At 44.9% G+C, this 22,000-nt stretch overlaps 1 protein-coding gene across 1 annotated transcript in view; it reads right to left on the reverse strand.

Moving 5' to 3' along the window:
• The window catches only part of rbm33a (RNA binding motif protein 33a), a 50,051-nt gene that overhangs the window by 11,203 nt on the left and 16,848 nt on the right, over positions 1-22,000 (reverse strand). Inside the window, exons 6-13 of the mRNA XM_080020064.1 lie at positions 17,657-17,812; positions 17,351-17,519; positions 15,414-15,628; positions 11,176-11,485; positions 6,346-6,407; positions 2,700-2,829; positions 1,374-1,984; positions 222-328 (exon numbers count right to left, since the gene is read on the reverse strand). Of these exons, the coding sequence (XP_079876190.1) occupies positions 222-328; positions 1,374-1,984; positions 2,700-2,829; positions 6,346-6,407; positions 11,176-11,485; positions 15,414-15,628; positions 17,351-17,519; positions 17,657-17,812 (1,760 nt within the window). The remainder of the gene's footprint in view (positions 1-221; positions 329-1,373; positions 1,985-2,699; positions 2,830-6,345; positions 6,408-11,175; positions 11,486-15,413; positions 15,629-17,350; positions 17,520-17,656; positions 17,813-22,000) is intronic.

Raw genomic sequence — 22,000 nt, forward strand, 5'->3', positions numbered from 1 at the left:
TCTAATGTTGTATATTCGTTGAAATTTATAACAGTGAAATTAATTATTGTTTTTCAATTTTTCTAATAATTTCTAAACGTATTTAATTTTATTTCCATCTCTTTATTTACTAGCACTGTTCAATCAAATGAGTCTGCTCTAACACCTGAGTTTCCCCCTGGGCTTAATAAAAGCTGCTGTACTGCCAGTGTGTGCTGGTGTGCAAGGGAGAGCCGCCCCACCTGTGGTGCTGCTGCGTCGGGTGTGGGTGCGGGTGGTGCAGGGGCTGATGGGACGCCATCTGGTCGTGGTGCTGGAGCTGAGACATGGTAGGGCCGGGCATCAGACCCTGAAAGACCCAGGAACAAGAAGGTGAGGACTGAAACTCGGCACAAAGATGGTGTGTTGGTACTGGTGTCGTGGTACTCAGGGCTGGGTTGAAAATAAATAAAAAAGATACCCTGATATAATTCTATTATATTATTTACATTTCTGAATCTTTTGGGAAATTGTAATATAGACACTTCGATTGGAAGTTACACAACCGTTTTCCGCTTAAATTAAATACCACCATAACTATAGTTACAAATGTAATTTTTGCATTACACTGAACTTTTCATTTTTGAATATATAATATATATATATATATTTGTCGATATATCTAGATAGAATCGTATAAAATTTTTTAGCCTTAACGGTCACATGAGTTATTAAAATAACGTTAAATATGTCCCAATGAGAACGTTCCTCATGGTCCAGGATCTGCATGTGATTAACCTCCAATCAGTGTCCTTGTGTGGCCGCAGAGCGCTGCAGCACCGGACGTGGCCAGCAGGGGGAGCTCCTGACTGAGATAAACAGGACTCTCCTTAATTTTTTTTTTTTTTTTTTTGCACCCCCCCCCCCAACGCTCCACCAGCGGAATATGAAACTACTCTGCTTTATTTATGTGTTCATTACTCCACTCCGCCATTTTAATAATCTGGTGCAAACCAAGCAAAATTCATGAATTCACAACAGAGGGAGCGGCGTTATTGTTCAGCAGCTTTTACAAGGATCGAGAGCGGCAGGCCGACCGAGACCGAGGAAGTTCATTACCATACTGAGAACTGGCAGGTAAACAGAGAAATATACACTGCAAAGCTCTGGGTAAACACTTCAACTCACACACACAAACATATGCACGGTGAGGAATGTACGATGCCACTGTTTCACTGCTGATATTGAGTACCAGTCTGATACAGTACTGAACTCACTCTGTACCACACACACACACACACACACACACACACACACACACACACACACACACACACACACACACACACACACACACACACACACACACACACACACACACACACACACTCCGATTGATCGTAGGTCCAACTTACTCTTGGTCGTACCTGCATCCCAAACTGGAGCTGTGGGGGGTTGAACAAGTTCCCCTGCGGCTGGCCAAAAGGCTGCCGGGGGCCCACGAAGGGCCTGTGCTGGTTTGGGGGCCCGGCTTGCTGGTTCAGGCCAATGACGCCCTGAGGCCCCTGGGGAGGGAGGTTGGGTCTGAGGGGTTCTCTGTGGAATAGGCCGAGCGGGCCTGGCCCTGGCTGGCTGAAGCCCATGGGGCCCTGGTTAGAGCCCATGGGGCCCTGGTTGGAGCCCATGGGGCCCTGGTTGGAGCCCATGGGGCCCTGGTTGGAGCCCATGGGGCCCTGGTTGGAGCCCATGGGGCCCTGGTTGGAGCCCATGGGCCCTTGGTTGGAGCCCATGGGCCCTTGGTTGGAGCCCATGGGCCCTTGGTTGGAACCCATGGGGCCTTGGTTGGAACCCATGGGGCCTTGGTTGGAACCCATGGGGCCTTGGTTGGAACCCATGGGGCCTTGGTTGGAACCCATGGGGCCTGGGCCGTGTAGCTGCTGCAGCTGGTGGATGAGGTTGGTGTTGTTGCCCATCGGAGGGTTTGCGTTCTGGTGGTCAAACATGTGCTGACCTGAAAACCTCAACTCTGAGGGGAGAGGGAGAGAGAGGGAGAGAGAGAGAGAGAGGGAGGAGAGAGACGTCAGGGAGCGGTGATGGAGTCACAGCTCTATCAGTCCATGCAGGTGCTTCTGCTGCGGCTCATCCGCATGCATGTACGTGCACATGCATATAACATGAGAGGCGCTAATAGAGCGGCGGTGGAGCGCTAGCAGCGTAGCCTGTAGCTACAGCGCCCGGCAGAGTTTAATCATCTAACAGGAGGCTGTTTAACCCTTTCAGGGCGGGGTCGGACAAATATCAATAACCTGAAGAACCCACTCCTCTCTTTTATCAATAGTGCATCAATCTTTCAAAATAACAACGTCAATATTAAATTCATGGATGATAAATGTGGCTAGCGAAGGAGTAGTTTGTTGAACCCCCCTCTCCTAGGTGATCCTTGTATTATATTACTGTAATACCTGTTACTAAAATATGGTATTACAGTGAGTTACTCATTGTAATACATTAATAAAACAGTACTGTGCCCATCCAGCAACAGTGAACACATACCAAATTTGTTGTCTGTGATTTCTCACAAGTTTTTTTTGAAGAGTACTAAATAAATAAGGTTAAAAAATACCTTTATTAATATATAACGTTTTTATTAAGAATTGTATTATTATTATTATTATTATGATTATTATTAATAATAATATCATTAATAAGACATTATGATTGTTGAATTGTGATCCTCTCACCTGCCATGAAGAAAGGCTCTCGCTCCTGGGGGGCCGGAGGGGGCTGGCCCCTGAACGGGTCCATGTGATGGGGGGGCCGCTGGGGCTGGCCGAAGCCACCGGGCATCAGCTGCTGGAAGTCCCCGGGGCCCTGGAAGACAGTTATTGGAGGGTTGCTGATATTGTTATACATACGGCTTATCACACTATCTGCGTATGAATTCTGTAATCAAGGGGGGTGGAGGAGAGAGGATGGAGGAGACAAGAGAATTTAAAAAACCAAAAAACATTTTAAGACATTGTGACAAAATTTGCATCAAATCTGATCGGACTATAAAGTAGTGGTGTCTAAAATGAAAACATCTTCTTTATCACACAAGTCATTGTATTATCAATTCAATGCCACATTGATGAGACGGCTCACGACATGATTCTATATCGATGTGTTGACATTTTATATGTCATCACAATCACTGCCAACTGTTTCAGTTTAACATCTCACGTGCATTCCAAAAATATTTCCAAGGAGCAAATTCAGTCAAATATAGAAATGTTAAATTTCGACTGATTTGTGGCCATGGTGGCAAACGGGCGCATAATGCCCAAAAATAAATAAATAATAATAATAATAATAATAATAATAAAAAAAATAAAAATAAATAAATAAATGGATAATCGATTCAGAAATTGAAATGATACAACCGAATCGCGCGAGAAATTTTAAATCCGCCCCCCCCAGCGGCACGCCTGGCCGTGCTCCAGCCCTTGTCGGGAGCTCCGTAAACAAAGTGGACAAGGACCTCCTGCAGCTCAGCGTCTGGGCCATGAAAACAATCTTGGGGGAAACGCTGCAGCAGGAACTGGAGCAAAGCTGCACCAGCGCCGGCTGGGACCGTGCTGGGACGGCGGCCGAGCGGCGAGCCAGGGAAGGGCTTTCCAGTGGGTGGGGGGTGAGGGGGGGGATCAGCGCTCTCCTCCTTTGTTTCAATCATTTTGTGTGTTCGACGGCTTTTATTTTTTCCTACTCCCGCTTCTCCCACGTCTCCGTTTCGAAGGAGAAGCAGATAACGAGCCCTTAATCCCTCCCTGGAATAACAATCCCCCTCATAGCTGCCTTCTATATTCTCTTAAACATCCGCCTCTGTTGAAAAATTAACCTGCTATTCAGCGCGTGGCACTTCCACAAACGGGCGGCCTGCCTCCTCCGAGCCTTTTGCAAATGACTTAAGATGCTATCAAGGCCTAAGCCATCTTTATTCCGCCGCCGCCCGGCGCTACTTAGACGGAGGAGTTTCAATAGCGTACGGCCGTGGACTCGAGGAAGGGGGGAGAGCGAGGAGAAAAAAAAAAAAGAAAAAAGTTGCTTAACAGAAAGTTAATCAAAGGGGCTTAAACGGTGAGAGGATCGCAGCGTTATTGTGGCGCTATCGGCGCTGGAAAGGTCAGACGGACAGGTTTGCACAATGAGGCTCTGGTGTCCACATAATACCTCTGAAAAAACACAAACCTCATCCTCCCGCCAGATAATCCTCCACAAACACACTGCGGGGGGCTCAACGTGCCACCGATGCGCCGATAGGCAAGACAAATGTCATTTAATGGAGCGGGGCCACGAGTCCAGCCGTTCCAACGGGGACTGGGGCGGAATGGAAATTTGGGATTAGGAGTCATATTCGCTGGCGAGGCGCTCTATCGACACAGATTATTCACGGGGTTTGAGTTGTTGTTGACGAGAGTTAAGACTCGCTCCCTGACAAAATAAAACCAGCCGGACGTCTTTGAGGTGCGATGAACTGCAAATCTCAACGTACAACGGCGATATAAAAAATAATAATAATAAAATGCACAGGCCGTCGTCGACCATGATGTGCGCTCTGGTTGCCGCGTTGCACAACCTCGTAGGTTTCGCCTCCGTGATCATAATTCACATTTTTCCAAGCAACCACAGCACAGAACGGGGTTGGATTTAGCGCCATAAACATAGAGCCCCACGCGCCGCCCATGAATGAGGAAAATACGAGGATGATTATATTATAATTTGATGTGATCATTATCATTCGATTACAGAATGATTACAATTTTTTGGCAACCATTCTGTCAGTCTTGGCAACCAACCAGCTGACACACGGTTGCCAACTTGGCAACCACTTACAAAGGTTAGTGTCTGGGCCCTGAAATCTGGTTGCCCAGGTGCACCTTTGAGTTGCCCCGCAGGCTTCCTGCGTTTCCGTCTTAACGTACGCTCTGAATCAATATCACACGGTAACATCAACCGACACCCAGCCCGTACTGCGCAAAAATACTCAAGAGTGGCCACGTCGGTATTCGGTTGCCAACAAATTGTATTTTGAAACAAATGTTTTGAGCGCGACCTTTAAACATGAGACAATGGTTGTGCAGCTGGAGTTCTCCTGGGTGTCCAGACAGCTCAGTTATATCTATGTTTGTATAACAATTGCATAGATTTGTATAGATATTCAATTTTAGTAAAGTATAAATAATATCAATCCTGCCTCACTATACATCTTTCTCAGGATCAGCCAAATGTCAGAGTTAAAATTCTATCAAATATTCCTGACTATAATGGCCGCCCTCATTAATATTTCAGATCAATTCTCCGGTCGCTCCGACTGGCCGTGACCCCAGATGCCCCCGGGTCCTTTCACCGCTGAGAGAGACGGGACGGAAGGATGCTAACGGCTGCTGCGACCTGCCGCTCAGCGGATGTTGCCCGCTGCTCCTGCATTCCAAACTGTGTCCATGGTGACGGAAGGCTGAACGTGATTGACAGCTGAGGAATCCATCCCGGCGCTCCGGCGCTCCGCCCCACCCCCACCCTCTGGCAGCGGTGGCACCACGGAGTAGTATTTACACACTGCATGGTATGATCAGACGGCAGTTTAATAATAATGGTCTGGATCGATATCTGAACATTTTGCGGACCCTAATTATTGCCTCTAAGGTCGATGCATCGATCCACATTCCAGATCTAAACGCGTGCACTGATCGCCAGCAGAACCAAGCCGTCTGTGGTGCCAGACACAACCGAAACCTCGCTCAGGCCGCCTCGCTCTGCAGCAGCGTTTGGAAACCCACACCCAAATGCGATTGGCTGCAGCTCGCTCTCCAGCAGCTGATTTGCATAAATCAATATGAAACGCTCCTTAAGGGGCGTGTCCGGCGGCGCTAGCGCCACCTGATGCCCGGGAGTGATTAGCTGGGTGGACGGAGCCGCCCAGAAGAACGCTAATCGCTTTAAAATGGCCTTCCCAGTGTCTCGCCCCACGGTCTCCTTCAAATAAACAGACACGCCTCCCAGTAAAGAACCCTCTTCTATGAACACACCAAAACAATATTTTAATATCATTTATATTTTACATAAATATAAAGTTCCGCTCAATATGGGAAATTGTTGACGGTGAAATTGGGCTGGCAGTATTTGCTGGTTTCCTGATTCCATTATGTGTGGAACTGCTGGTCTGAGACCTGCTCCAGACTTAAAGCCTCCATCACCTCCACCCAGAGCTCCACACCGCCATAAGCTGCTGTCACACCTCCGGGGGGCAGCTGCACTGTGATCAGTGCTTAACAGCATCAGCAGCGAATGATAGTGGACTCAACAGAGAGGGCTGCGACGGAGGAGGAGAGGGAAGCAGCTGTTACTCACCGAGAACCTCTGAGGAGACGAAGCAGGTCTGGGTGGCATCTGGGCAGGAGGCATCAAGGGCACTACAATGAGAGAAAGTAAGGGGGAAGGGAGAGAGAGACAGAGAGAGAGGCTTGTGAGCACCGCCACTTATTCAGACCAAGAAGTGCAATTTCATATTAAAATGAACAGATTTCGGTTGAACTTTTCAAAGCTAAACCATGGAGACGGTCGAATCATCCCTCCAATATAACTACTGGTGGAGATAATACACACGACATGAAGTTTAACTTCAACGCTTTATGAAAAGGACTCGGAAAACATCCGTTCAGGAGTAAGAGTGGTCAATAATAACTTGTGATACTTAAGTGAATCGATTTTTTTCCCTCCCGTCTATACTATAAACGGAAAGACGGCGCCACGAAAAAATAAAAAGAGCCGTTACAGATACGGATGTTGAATTTTTGCCTCGAAGACTTTAAGGCTCCCAGGCGGAAATAAGGGGCACAAAAAAACCTTAAAAAAATAAAATAAAAAACCCCACTTTTCTGAAAAGCAGAAAACTAAACAGGATATTTTTGGGGCTCAAATTCACATTCAGGGTCAATTTTCTACCCAGAAAACCCTTAATAGACCCCTCACAAAGCGCACTGAAATAATCAATGAATACCCATCTCTCTCACACACACACACACACACACACACACACACACACACACACACACACACACACACACACACACACACACACACACACACACACACACACACACACACACACACACACACACACACACACGCCTGGACGAGCGGCTAGGAGAAAGAATAAAAGGAGTTTATCGCTCTTTCAAGGCGTCATTCAAGCAGACGGCGACGTGACATTTTAATCCAGGAAGCGCTCAGATCGCTGTCACCCAAACAGCAGGAGGGAGGGTTCGACACATCACCTCTATCAGTCCATCACACTGTGGTGGAATTATTATCATATTGTGAAACACTAATCTTTAGGGTGTAGCCGTGTAACGATGTTGCACCGGTTTGCTGCGGCTCACAACCCAACCGCTCACTTAAGAGCCGCTCTATGAAATTGAGGAAATGGAATAGTTTAAACCTAAATATGTTATGTATTGATTACTCATAATAGGACAAGACGTCAAGCGCCGTCCCCTCAAAGCAATCATAATGTACACTGGAATGCAGGTCAGGCTCAATACCCAATATCACCCCACAGTTCAATATGATGAAAGGAGACAAGATATTATGATATGTGCAGTTGTGTAAAATAGCCAATTAGGGTTAGGGCTGGCCGATACGTAAATACTATACCGATAGTGTAATATGAGACTACATTTTGTTCGAATATGGATATTGTGACCCATCCATTTTCATGCCACTTATCCTGGTCTGGATTGTGGAAGCAGCTTAACTGGGTGGCCCAGACATCCTTTTCCAGAGCAACTTCCTCCACATGATATGACCGTCATGTCCATATTATAATGTTGTATTGTCTTCTACTGTATTGTGGTATGAGATGAGGTATCGTTATATCAATATTTTGATGAGACTAGACATTGTTCCAATACTGATGTTGTGAAATATGTTTAGATCTCATTATATAAAAATTGTGATATGAAACACCATATCAATATATGATCGACATTATAATATGTCTATATTGTGATGTGAATAGATATCGTGATGCATCTTTTTTTATTTCATTCTTTTTAAACCTCCGCTGTCAGCATGCTTGGCATACAACACAGAGTAAACGCATGCCATTGCATCGAGGACAGTTAGTCCGCAAGACCAGTTCAACTTCTCAACCCGCTCTTTTATCATCAACTATTTATTCATTCTTTAATCTTTGAGAACTGCTGCAATAACTGTCTTGTGGACGACCTGGGGGACGAGCAGGGCTCAGCTTTTTGTTACACAGAACCACCACCAACCCACCCCGTTGGAGAACCATATTACCATGTTTTGGTCTTTAAACAACTAATCAAGAGAGAGAATCACCACAGGTGAGACAAATAAACACAGAGACAAACAACAACATGTACATGAAAAAACATAAACATAGAACCAAACAACAACATGCACATGGAAAAACATAAACATAGAACCAAACAACAACATGCACATGGAAAAACATAAACATAGAAACAAACAACAACATGTACACGGAAAAACAAACATAGAAACATCAGACGACAACATGCATTGACAAAACAAGAATTGCAATTGGTCACGTGGCCTCTTCCTGTCATAGTTATGGCAGTAAATGAGGGAGAAAAGAAGAGGGATGGAACCAGGAGGGTGTTGGAGTGTGTTCAAAGCAGGTGCTGGTGTGTGTGTTTGTGCGCGTACGTACGTGATGAGTGTGATTTGTGCAGCGGTGAGTGCATGGGACTTATCCCAATTATTTCTGCTGTATGAGGTCGTCATTACATCGTCGTGCCACCAAGCAGCGGAAAAGGCCCCATAGCCGCCCTCGAGTTCCACAACGGTATAGACACTCCACGACTGCAGGAAAGTCCCGAGCGCAGGGCGCCGCAGCCACACAAGACCCCCTAACCCCCAGGGAACCCGGGGGAGCAACGCCCACGCACGGCCCCGGGGAACATCAACCAGTCCAAGAGAGTGGGAGGAGATCCTGCACCCCTGCGGTGCACACGTACAACCCACCCCCATGTGTAGGCACAAAACCCACCCAACCACAAGACTAGATATTTTTCTATTATATCAATATCGTTACAAAAGACTAGATATCATTATGATATCGATATTGTGACACAAGATTAGATATCGTTATAAAATATGAGACTAGATATAGTTATAACATCGACAGCATGATACGAGACTAGATATCGTTATAATATCGATATTGTGATATGAGACGAGATATTGTTATAATATCGACATTGTGATATGAGACTAGATATCGTTATAATATTGATATTATGATATGTGACTAGATATCGTTATAATGTTGATTTGTGATATGAGACTACAGTTTCCCACAGGATTTTCAGAGTTTGAGGTTGTCGTGGGTGGATGCCAACCCTCAACCCCCAGGCCCATGATTTTAACAGCTAAATGCATCAATCTGGTGCACTCTGAGGTGGAAAGACTAGACTCACATTTATTCTACGATGGAAAAATCCAACAGTGTAAACCTATTGGGTCTCAACTTAATTGGTTGTCAAACCAATAAACGTTCTATTTTTTCCCCTTATGCCAACGCCCCTGTGTGTGCTGTCAAACTGCCACCTGCTCCGTCTCTCTAGTGGGACACTTTCACTTTCGGTCATTCTTCGGGGCAGGTTGTGCCTCATGTGGCGACGCGCCCTGCCCGCTCAGCCACCACGGGTCCTTCATGGCCGGCACATTCTCTGTTGCAGGACTCTCAGAAACCACGGGCGGCAGCCGCGAGAAAGTAGCGCGCGAAGCAGGGAGCGGGAAAGGGCTACACAGCAGACGCGGCCGCGCGCACAGCATCGGAGCTGGTTTGAGACCAGGAGGAAGCGCTGTTCATGGTGGTTAAACGGACAGAAGCGCTAAAGAGGAGCGGGTCCATCTGCCCGTTCCATGCGCAGACAGGGGAGGGGTGGTGGAGGTTACGTCCTGCTCAGCATTTTATTACAGAGGAACTTACCCAACTACGGAACACAGTCACAATCGGTAATAACTCTCCCTCATACCAAGACTCTCTAAAAAAGGACCTGCACAAATATACCAATAAAAACCACTTTCTATTTGTAAACTGAACTTAACAACAACCCTGCTACTTGACGTCCAAATCACCAAACCTGAATGAGCTGTTTGCGTCTACTATTTTGTCTCGGCATCAAAAAGTACTTTCTAGACTTTGAATTGTGCTGCGGATCAATTTTGGCCAATAAATCAGCAGTAAAACAGCAAAACGCTTCCAGGGAAGGCCCTCGTGCCCCTTGTGCCGAGTCACAAAGTATCGCAGGTCCCCGCGTGCCGTGATGTCACGCAGGTCCCCACGCACCATGGTGCCGGGTGACGTCATTTGCTTTGTGCACCGCCTTGCACCCTGGCGTTCAGGACGGCTATAAACCAGGCAGGACGGGTATTAACCAGGCTTTGGCCCTCTCTATGGGGCGGGGCCGTTTCCCCCGCCTCTTCTGGGACTGTACTTGAAATCTACAATAACAATTAGTAGAACTAATGGCCTTTCATTACTCATGATGAATTAAAATTATTGTATTTTACATATTTAACAATGGGCTTGCTACTATGTCACCTCTATTGATCTCATCTCCTCTCCGTCTTTTAGTGATGTACTTTAAGATACTCATCTGGAAATACAGGGTGTAGACGTTCATCGTAAAAATGAAGTGGATTAACATTAGGATGCAGACAGACTTGCTGCACTTTAGTCTTAGACCGCTAATGTTGTTGCACCCGCTAGCTAGCTTAGAAATAATTAATATCAGAGTTGGCTAAGAACGACGCTCAAAATAATTGATCAATTACTGTGTAACATAATAAGTTCCACAAATATACTAACCACTTCTCCGATGCAGGTCCGGACAGTAGTGTTTGTGTGTATTAGACCATTGAACAGACTAGCACGCTCTGTGTCTAACAGGCTAAGAGTAGATCGGCGCACAACAATTATTATTACTATTTTTTAATGAAGTACATCGATCTTTTGCAACGGGAGACTGTGGTGGTAGAAATTAGACTGTGATATAGTTATAATATCGATATTGTGATATGTGATTCGATTTTGTTGTATTGATATTGTGTGAGACTAGATATTGTTATAATATTAATATATTGTGTGTATAGCGACACGGATGTAGTGTGTACTGTACTCACCCTGCACAGCGCTGTTCGCCGGCCCTCTGAAGTGGGGATTGATGTGGATGTTTTTGGGCTGGGGGGGCTGCTGGTGGTAGTTGGGGAGGGGAGGGCTCATCATGCGCTGGGGGGGCTCTGGCTGGGGGGGCCGGGTCGGGGGGGAGCGGTGGTGGCCGAGGTGGTGCGGGGGCAGCAGGGGCTGCAGAGGCTTTTGGACCAGCGGGCTGCCGTGCTGCTGGAAGGGGGGCGGCCCCCGGGGGCCAGACGGGTGGTGCAGGGGGTGAGGCTGCTGCTGGTGGAGGCGGTGGGGGGATATCATCCTGGCGGGCTGGAGGAGGGAAGAGTAATTGAGGATTACTACAGATTACAAATAAGATCGACTTAGATACTGCAAAACTAGTTCCATATGAGTAGAGCTGGGCGAAATAATTAAATATGGATACTTGGTTGGGATAGAATTTAACTTTTTGTTTTTCTTTCTTTTAAATCACATTGTGTAATTATTTCCGATATTTGTATGTTCCAGTTGAACCATTTATATGTTCTATATGTTTCAGTTTATATGTCAAATGAGGTACTGCAAGTTCAGCAAAGCAACATTTACCTTCGGTCTTCATATTTAATTTCTGCATTATGAATTTGTTCCGTGAAATTCGTTTGTAACACACGTCAGATGGTGAACCGAAAAGTTCAAAGTCTCACATTACAATTCTCATTATGTGTAAAATGTCAATATATCAATATAGAATGCTATGGTGAGTCACCTCATCAATATGGGATTGAATTGATATTGAATGGTCGTACCCCACTGCTTTTCACCCAAAAGGTGAAAAGCAGTGTTACTGTTATTAAGCCCTCGCGTTCAAAGTCCTCTCCTCTGGCGAGCGACGGCCTTCAAAGTGAACAAACTGATGCAAATGAAAGGATTACATGGTTGGAGAGATCTCTAATAAGCAAAAGAACACAAGAAACTAAATCCCGGGCAAAGACCTAATTTAATTTAGTATAATGCTGTCTAAGTGGAGCGCTGCCAAACCATTTGGTATAATCCATTTATCAACAGTGATCAGGGAACCAGAGGAGTGGTTTAATTGACTTTTTGTCATGAGCAAACGCACAGAGCTTCCAGAGGTGAAAGAGCCACACTTTCAACACAACGGTTTGACAACAGCGTGACAACGGATGCTCCAACCTTCCTCCAGGTGAACATACGAGGAGACAAGACGCCATGGTTACCCTCCTGCCATTTTTAACTGTGTAGGCTACAGTCCCAAGTTTCTGGTTGCTTTGAGTCCTAAGTGGCTGCGGGTTTGTTCGACTCATTACGATTAGTTTGATCTCGTACTGTCACTCAGTAGTTTGACTTTGTACTTTGACTCAGTTTGACTCATACAGACTCAGGATTGTGACTCTGTACTTTGACTTGAAGTTCAAAGTGTTTTAATTGTCAAGTGTACAGTACAACACAAGGTCATTCGGTACAATGAAATTCTTGGGGCATGACAGGCAACAACTGCGTAGTGGGCATAACAAGGTAACTATAAGGAGGAAATATATATATATATAATTTTTTTTATTTTTTAAATAAGAGTAAAAAATTACAGTACATAGTACTGTAGTACATAAAATGAATAAGAAAAATAATCCTAAAACGGAAACTAAAATGATTGGAACATTGTAGCAGTTCCAACAGAAATAGGTCAGTCTACTGCACAAGATATGGATATAAATATAAAGTGAAGGGGTTCCGCTGGATATGCACATGTAATTGTGGTGACGTACATTTAATTTACATAGGTGACTTTCCCTTGCTTTCCTAAGGCATCGTGTGCGGTAGATGCCTCGCACGGAGGGGAGGTGGCAGACAATGATGCGCTCCGCTGTCTTCACCGCCCACTGGAGCGCCTGGCTATCAGCAGCGGAGCAGCTGCCGTACCAGGCGGTGATGCAGCCGGTGAGAATGCTCTCAATGGTGCATCGGTAGAAGCTGGTGAGAGTCCTGACAGACATGCCAAACTCCTTGAGTCTCCTCCGAAAGAATAGGCGCTTTTGGGGAGTTTTTATTGGACACACCGAGGAACTTGAAGCAGGAGACTCTCTCCACTTCAGCTTCGTCGATGTGGATTTTTGAGACGTTTATTATTTTTGATGTTCAAGGAATTTTCCAGGCTAAAAGTATCTGAAACACAGCAACCATAGTACGCACAGACATGGTTGAGCTCTCGCTCCAACTGGGCTGATACTGCCTTTAATGGAAACTCGGAAAACTGCTTGTGCTGCTTTTCACAGAAGCCTGAAAAATGTAATGGTCACAGAAGGCGTTTTCCCACCGCAAGAACCAAGTCATAGATCTAAGAACTTTTGGAAGAACTGTCTCTTTCTTTTATGTCTGCACTGCAAGATCTATAAATGGTTGTAGTTCTTTAAACGCCGTTCATGAGGATGAGGGATTAACCGACACAAACTTTAGTAACGCAAGTCCATGGTTAGCCAGTGCAGCACCTGCAACCGCCATACTTAAAAACATCTGCAAAACGTTAATAATAATAAATATAACAGCAATACACGGGTCCATTATCGACACCAATTACAAATTTTCGAGCTCCCATAGAATGTACCATCAGTGCTGTTGCTCACCTTAACAACAGCATTGCGTCCAAAACAAGTTACAAATCTCAGTTTCCCTTGAACGCAGCATCAGCTGACATAATGACGCAAGTGTTCCGAGTCCTGGTGACATGCAGAATTATTAAAACACTTGTTGCGTGTTGTTACTTTTTGAATGATGATGTCACAAAGTGTCTTAATCCACAAACTCATCTCGCTCCGCCACCCGGCCGCAAGCTTTACAGCCTTGGCGTGTGGGCGATGCACAAATGACTGGCTACTTCCACTGAGTCATACTCTATACGTGGATCGATATGGACCAAACTTAAACCACGAGATGCCTGAGCTGCCCCGGGTTCTAACGAGACCCCAACCGTGTCCGTAGCTGCAGCGGTTGTCCTGTCCCCGACACTTTAACCCTGAAAAGTGCCAAGGAGAATAATAATACAGGTACTCCTCACTTAATGACCGATTTCCGTTCCTAGGACCAGGACGTTAAGCGAATTGGTCGATAAGCGAGGACCTGTGTTATTTCATAGTAAGGGGGCGTGGCTAAGGGGGCGTGGTGATTGCAAACGCTAGTGAAGTGAATACTTACAGGCTGCGGGAACGAGACTGAGAACGGTGATGAGATAAGATGTATACCGTGAATGTAGTATAGATAGTATATATAATGTATATCGTGTAGTTGTTGCGCGATTAGATGGGTGACGCTGACACGCCTCGGTATTATACGCAGTGTACAATACATACTGGTGGGAGAGCTGGTCGTCAGTCCAAATGGTCATTAAACAGGTAGGTTGTTAAGTGACCTGTTATAATAATTCAATAAATAGTAAGAATGAGAATATTATATTATTCATATTTTAATACAAGACTGATGAATTATTTGATTATGGCGTCATACCCCTATGTTTTGAATGCATTTACAACAAAATAATTGCACAATGTTAAATTTGTGAAATATTCAAGAATTGTATAATTGTGAAACAGAGGAAATTCAGAAATGTGTAATTGCTGTCGATAGGAAATGGTGTTTTATGGAAACTAGGAAAAATGTATCCCTAACACAACTAAACGGAACCCCCTGTTTGCTCTCTGCAGCTATATTTATTATTATTGCTTGTATTTAGTGGTGCATTATTTGTTTATTGATTGGGTTAGGTAATGAGTGGGACAGAATATGATAAACGTCTGTGTAAGCGCTGAAAACAAGTATAACAATAATATTTCAATTGTGCTGAAAACCGGGCCAAGCTGTCCGGGGGCTCTGCGGCGCTGCCGGCAGCTTGTGTGTTCAAATAATGCAAGCACTAATAATTCAAGCACGAGACAGTTTGTCTCCTCTACGGAACCCTGTTTAGATTGGACGTCTATGCTGAAGCAGTCACAAAGTGTTAACCTGTCTTGGTTGTCCCCGCCACCAGCTCCTGACATAAGCGGTTCTTGTTCCTCGAACAGCAGCCAAGTATGTGCGGCTCTGGAACTAGTTTTCCTAGTCGAAGGCTGGTTCTTTTGCTGTTGAAACGCAAAGAACTGCTTGGAGATTAGGCCCGAACAGGCCCTCAAAATGCTTTGGTGGAAGAGGCGTTTCATTGACGTTGATGCTCGACAGGCGCTGATCAGAGGACCTGATTGAGGACACCCACCTGCATGCCCATCAGCGGGAGTCTCTGCTCGTTCATGCGGCCTCTTCCTCGCCCGTCGCCCCTGAAGTTCTGCATGCCGTAGCCCTGGAAGCCTCCTCTTCCTCCTCCCCTTCCTCCTCCTCCTCCTCCTCCTCTTCCTCCGAAGCGGCCCAGCCTCCTCTGTCGTTCCTGCTCCTCAAACTCCCTCAGATCTGCCTTGGCTTGCTCGGACAGCTCTGATCAGTGGGTGAATGACATGCAAAGCGCTTGAGCTGACGGTCCGAAGCCAAGCTCTTTATTCCACAATTTTACATCAAGTAGCAATCAATTAATAGTATTTCATAGGGGTGTCACTTCTCCAAATCCACGATTCGATTTGACTTTCGATTTTAAGGTCACCATTGGATTTTCGATTTAAACGTATATATATTTTTTCCCCCAGCACTGACAGCTATGCCATCATTAGATTATCGAGTCTTGATTTTTTCAAGAACACTTGTTTTTGAAAAGTAACTTTTATTTGAATTTTAAAAATTATAAACAACAAAAACTTTTAAGTTACTTAAAATATTGGCGGAACAAGTTGATACTATTTTTGCCACAGGGGAACACTGGCAATAAAAGGTAAATGGCGACCTGCAGCTCCAGTCAGAGATTTTTTTCTCCAAACAAAGCAAATAAAAACTCTAACATATTTAACGTACTCTGTTTCCTGCTGCTGCTCTGCTGAAAATCCTGCCCGTGTTCTCGCGGTCGGGTGGAAAATGTCCCGGGGCCCGGCCCGGTCGCAAGCCGGTGGTTGGGAACCTCTGTACTAGAGCACATTCCCTTGGTCATCAGTTTTATTTACCACTTTAATGGCCACATCTTTGGAATAGTGGACATTGTGGTCAAAGGCGCACTCTCCCTTTTACACAGCGAAACGCCGGAGAGGGACATGGACTTGGCACAGTTACCGGATTATTTCTCTCTAATGTGCGTTGACCGCGCAACAAACTGGATGAGCTTGTATTGAAGTTCATAGTTAAATTTTTTGTAATATTCAAATTTGATTAGAATTTTGTTCCTGCAGCCCTAGTGCCAGGTGGGCGGGTGCAGTGTGCGTTGAGGGATGCGGCGCAGTGGACCCCCCCGGAGCCGACTGCAACTCTCCGGACTGAGAACCAAACTTCCTGAAAGTCGGTTCGGAGCCGGACAAGCTGCAGCCGATACACCTCAGCGCACACCGCATTTGTTTACTGGCCGATCTTGACCGCCCCAATATGGCGACCGTATAGGACAACATCCCCCTCAAAAATACGGGGAGAATCGTGAACCAGCTTGTGCTTACGAAGTTGGAAATCCAACGCTCGTTTTGATCAATTTTCGATTCAGAATCGGAATCGTGACACCCCTAGCATATCATAGGTCAATAGTGACCGAGGTGATTGTTTCTTAATATGTTCATCGGCTAAAATTCCAGGAATCACATATTTTAAGGTGTGTTTGATGGCGTGGGCTCATTGTTTCACAATACTTTTAATTAAATAACATTTATTTAAATAATATGTACAAACGTATAACAAAAACAGTAATTTTTGCATCCTTCTTTGCCCGCATTCTAGTGTTGAGTCCATGTACATTCTGATGAACACCATCAGGCCTCTGATCAGCCTTAACCCAGACAGGCACCAGCACAAAAACTTTTTACAAATTTCAGCCTAGAATTAAGTGGCACAATCAAAATGCCACTAAATTAAATGTCTCGAGTGAAGAATAAATCCAACTCCTTCACTCTCCGTCTAAATTAATCAGAAGTCGTTAAGCCAGACACAAAGCAGGTAAACTCAATTATCCGACAAGAACTCAACATTTTTAAAAGCTGTGTAATGATCAGTCCAAACAAAGGCATTTAATACTATTAAAGTTAAAATCATTTAAATTTGACAAGTTATCAACAGGCTTCACTCTGTTAGTACCCAAAGTTTCGGGAATGTTCCTCCTCTTGCTGCCGGCGTCGGCCAGCCGCACCACAGACACGTCCTTCCTCTCAGATTTGAACCGCAGACGCCCAGACTCCTCATCTTCGTCGTCCTCTTCGTCAGATTCCTCCTTCGCGTCTTCGCCCAGCTCGGCTTCGTTCTCCACCTGAACGCAAACAGATTCGCCTGTGTTTCAGTAAAGTTCTTCAGGTGACTTATTTTTAATTTTATATTGTTTACAACTACAACTTTACATCAGATTGTATATTTAAAAAAGTTTAAAGGTTCTTCTCTGTGTCCCACCTCCTCATTGCCCCTGGATGGATCCTGCTCATCTTCAATGGCCTCCTCCTGCTGCACCAGGCCCATCTCTCCCTCCGCCTCCTCAGGGGCTTCCTCCTGGTGGGCTCCTTCCTCGTTCAGAGGCTCCGTGTCATAGAGGGCCGCGTAGTCATCATCCTTATGAAAACAAAGTCAAAACTGTTGCAACACAGGATGCGCTTTTTTTAAATTATTATTATTAATCACAGCTCACAGGAGCTAATTTGATTCAAGTGTTGAATGGTTTTGCCAACTATTTCCTCGTGTTAAGATAATACCTCAGTAATAAAAATAAAATAAGAATATTTAAATAAAGCTTTTTATTTGACAGATTAGAATCAGTTATGTTTTTCAGCACTGGACAACAAACGGCCTTTCTTAAACATTATTTTTAACATTTGGGTTTTTTTTCTTTTATTTCCTCCCCCTCCTCAAATGTACTATACATTCACTTTAAATAATTAATTACTGTAAATGATTAATTCTGAAATGTATTTAAAGCATTTTGTGCCAACAACCTTTTTTATTTTGTTTTTTTTTTTAACCGAGGGTATAAATGACAAAAATAGGAATTTTCATGTTTATTTTCTTTTCCAAATAGGATACTATGCACAGAGAAAACCATTGACGTACGAGGGGAGGGGTTTTGGGACGCTACCACAGAAAACCCCCTCCGTCCCAGAATTACCATAACAATAGGAGAAAGGACTCATTAGTATTCCTGTCTGCATTTGAAATTCAATGAGATGTAAATGTCTGACAAGATATACAAAAATATGGTGCCAGATAAAAACACTCCAGTTCAATGACGGTGAAAATATCGTCGTCCGACCCTTTTGCGAATCCATCCTTTAGCGACCGCGCCCTGAGTTCATGACCCGCTGCAGAGCAACACGGCACAAACACAAAGCATTCTGGGAACATGACAAGCCACACTGCTCCACATCAACCTGTCAACCCTTAAACGCGGCACGTCGCCGTCTCCAAAAACAAGTTGTTCAAAGCACTCCACATCCGAGGCTGTCACAGCAAATCAACAAGCTAAAACCAGGATATATCGGGTCGTTAACAACTGGTTGCTGCAGAAGCTAAAAAGTCACACGCAGGGCTACATAATGCGCCGTATTTATACTGTTGTTACGATAGTAATTCCCGAAACGGGGTGCGACGCATGCGCCGGAGCCTTTGGATGACGCAAGTCAAGAGTGGCAAATTCGTCCATGGGGTAACCATAACAACATGTGAAAAACTCAAAAACTGACGAACGGTGCAAATGGAAATGTCTTGTACTTAAAACGTACTGAGCAGTGGTGGCTCCAACCTGAACCGTCCCTAAAATACCAAGTTTAAAGAGTTGGACGAGGGGCATCCAGCAGCAAACACTGAAACCAGCAGACGGGTCGACCCCTTTCTTTCCCAAAACCGGAAACTGTCTTGTAGTCACACATGTTGCGACTGGCAGTATTGGGAGCTTCCCAGTGTTGTACCACTACTATTAGGTAGTAGGTAGACCCTGTTAGTATCGATAAAATATCACAACTAGCCACAGCCAGACATTTGGAAATGGCGCATGCACATTCTGCATCATGGTATTTCACACCACCGTATCCTACACCATCATCATGGCATGTTTCCGTGTCATGCAGCGTTAGCCGACAGAAGCTGGAAGCTAAATAAGGTCGGTCTGGAGGTCGGAGAGCGGTGTTTGGTGTTGCGCTCCATTAACCTGCCAACCCCAAACATGAGCATTAATGCAGGAAAACTCTCTACCCCCAGTTCATGAGCACGATGAACAGAGCGGCCAGAGGGGACAGCGGCTTAATCCTTTCAAATCTGTTCCACGCATTTCCTCTCAATGAATACCAGTTGTAAATATAGTTATTACACACAGGTGTGAACACACCTCAAAGCAGACTGGGATTAAACGTTACTCATGTCAGGTGGACACGACCAATGGCCACCATTAACTGATCAATCCGAAATTAGAGGATGTAAAATTTAACCTATATTGGAATTTGGGTAGCCATGGAATATCAAGAGGAAAGTTTTGTTTGTCAATCCAATATGATTCTACTCTACTACTAATTCAGCATACAACACAAAACAGACACATTTTGACAAAATCAAAAACAGACTTTTGGACAAAAGATTTCTCTCTTATTTAATTAAGTTCTCTCTCTCTCTCTCTCTCTCTCTCTCTCTCTCTCTCTCTCTCTCTCTCTCTCTCTCTCTCTCTCTCTCTCTCTCTCTCTCTCTCTCTCTCTCTCTCTCTCTCTCTCTCTCTCTCTCTCTCTCTCTCTCTCTCTCTCTCTCTCTCTCTCTCTGGCTAAGAGGTCGGTTTCGGGTTTAAGAACTTTAGCAATGTGACTGATGCAGAAGAACTTGACTCATCATGCCACGCATGTTTATGTTGAAATGAAGACCTTGTCAATTAATATTTAAGACATTTGACTTTTAAGCCCAAATATTTAATATTATATCTCATTCTAAAACTTGGACCAGCACACACCGTGAACGCCTGGAGGTGACAGCACAGCTTAATCCTTTAAACTGTTCCACGCATTACCTCTCAATAAATACCACAGCGGTAGATACAGTTATTAGACAGGAACACAGGTGTGAACACACACCTCCAGAGCCAGAGACAGGCGGCGCTCCAGGAGGAAGGTCGACAGCTTATCAGGGTTTGGGAGAAGGCGAGGCGGGCTAATACATCTCTGTCAGGTGCCAGGCCGCATCACCCCTCGGTAAACAGCCCATAATGATCCGGCCTTATCTCTGATCCTGCGAGCGCCGGCTGAGAGGGAAGCCTCGCCCCCATAAAGGAATCGCGCATCAATCATCAAGGAACTGTACGGATCGTCCTCCGGAAGGTCAATAATCTTTTCACCTCCGCGGGACGTTATCAGATCCAGTCTCAGCTCCAGATAAAAGCCGCTCGCATTAACCTCCCCCGGCTGGCAGCACATCTCACTGACACAAAGCGACCCCGCCCCCCAAAAGATGCCGGGGCCGAGGTCACAAAGGCTCCGGGATCCGCAGACGACAGCGGGGCTTCGCCTCGCGCCAAACAAGCTGTCAACACAAACTTTGTCAGCAAGATGGAGAAATTAACTGGTGGCGGGTGATAATGGATCTGAATGGACTTCCATCCCGGCGTCTCTGGAGCAGACGTTTCTACCAAACCTGCCACGTCCGCAGCTCCACCCTATCTACCTGCACATCTGATTGCGATTGTGATTATTTCAGAACGGCGATTCTGGTATTATTGCTGTTTGATAATTATAATATCTTAAAATGTTTTACGGAAAGGTCAAGTCCAGCTGCTCCTTAATAACAACAATAACAATTAAAGCTGCCAGCAGTGATGAGCCGGCCCTCGCTTTGTGCACATTAGGGATGTTGGCAGGATACCGGATGACGCAGCAGTGCACTTTTGCGACCATCGGGCACTGCGCGAAAGAGTAAGATGTTATTAGGAAGAGTACATCAAAGTATAAAACATGTTATTTTCTATGTCCAGTAGGTGGCACTATGACTGTAACTCAAGATTGGCAAATAGATGTCTTCAGGCCGGGACTCTTATCAGACATGTGAAGTTTGGGGCAAATTTAAGCACGTACAGTTGAGTTTTAAAACACTTCCTGTTTCATGGGGAAAGAAAGATAGACATTAGATGCCTCGCCACGCCAATGCCATAGGACAAAAAGTCAAGATTTTAACAACTTTTCATTGTTAAGGTCTTTTACAAACACTGAACAAATGGCCGACTTCCGGTCGGACGGCGCAAATGAATTAGCAAAATACGTCAAATAATGAAAGCAAATGTGCGTACCAAATTCTGTGACTATTGCAGAAACTATATGTTGACTAGGTCCTACCATCCGACTAAGTCGGGTGGTTTTATTCTGTATGGGATCTTGGACATCAGAGAGTTACTTGTCAAAAAGTAGTCGAACGTAGAGAAGCTTTTGTGGGTGGTGAGTAATATGTCTATTCTCTATTATGTGGACATTTGATCGCCAACAATCGCCAAGAGCACGATCACTATTATAATGTTTTATAGATTCAGAGGAACGGCAGGACTTGTGAATGTTCTAAAGTTGGATGGAGTATTGTGTTCAAGTCCCCTCCCAGCATAATACTCAATTCTACCAGTTTAGAAAATATGTTGTGAAAGAAATTTGGGTCGTCATAAATATTAGCTTTGGTTAATTTTATGTTTCCTATAATTCCGTTAATCATTGTGTCTCAAATTGCGGTTTTATTCTGATATGGGACACTTTTATGATCAACATAGAAACACCCCTTTTTTAGAATTATATG

This window comes from Zeus faber (genome assembly GCF_960531495.2).
Source record: "Zeus faber genome assembly, chromosome: 19".
Taxonomy (NCBI): Eukaryota; Metazoa; Chordata; class Actinopteri; order Zeiformes; family Zeidae; genus Zeus; species Zeus faber.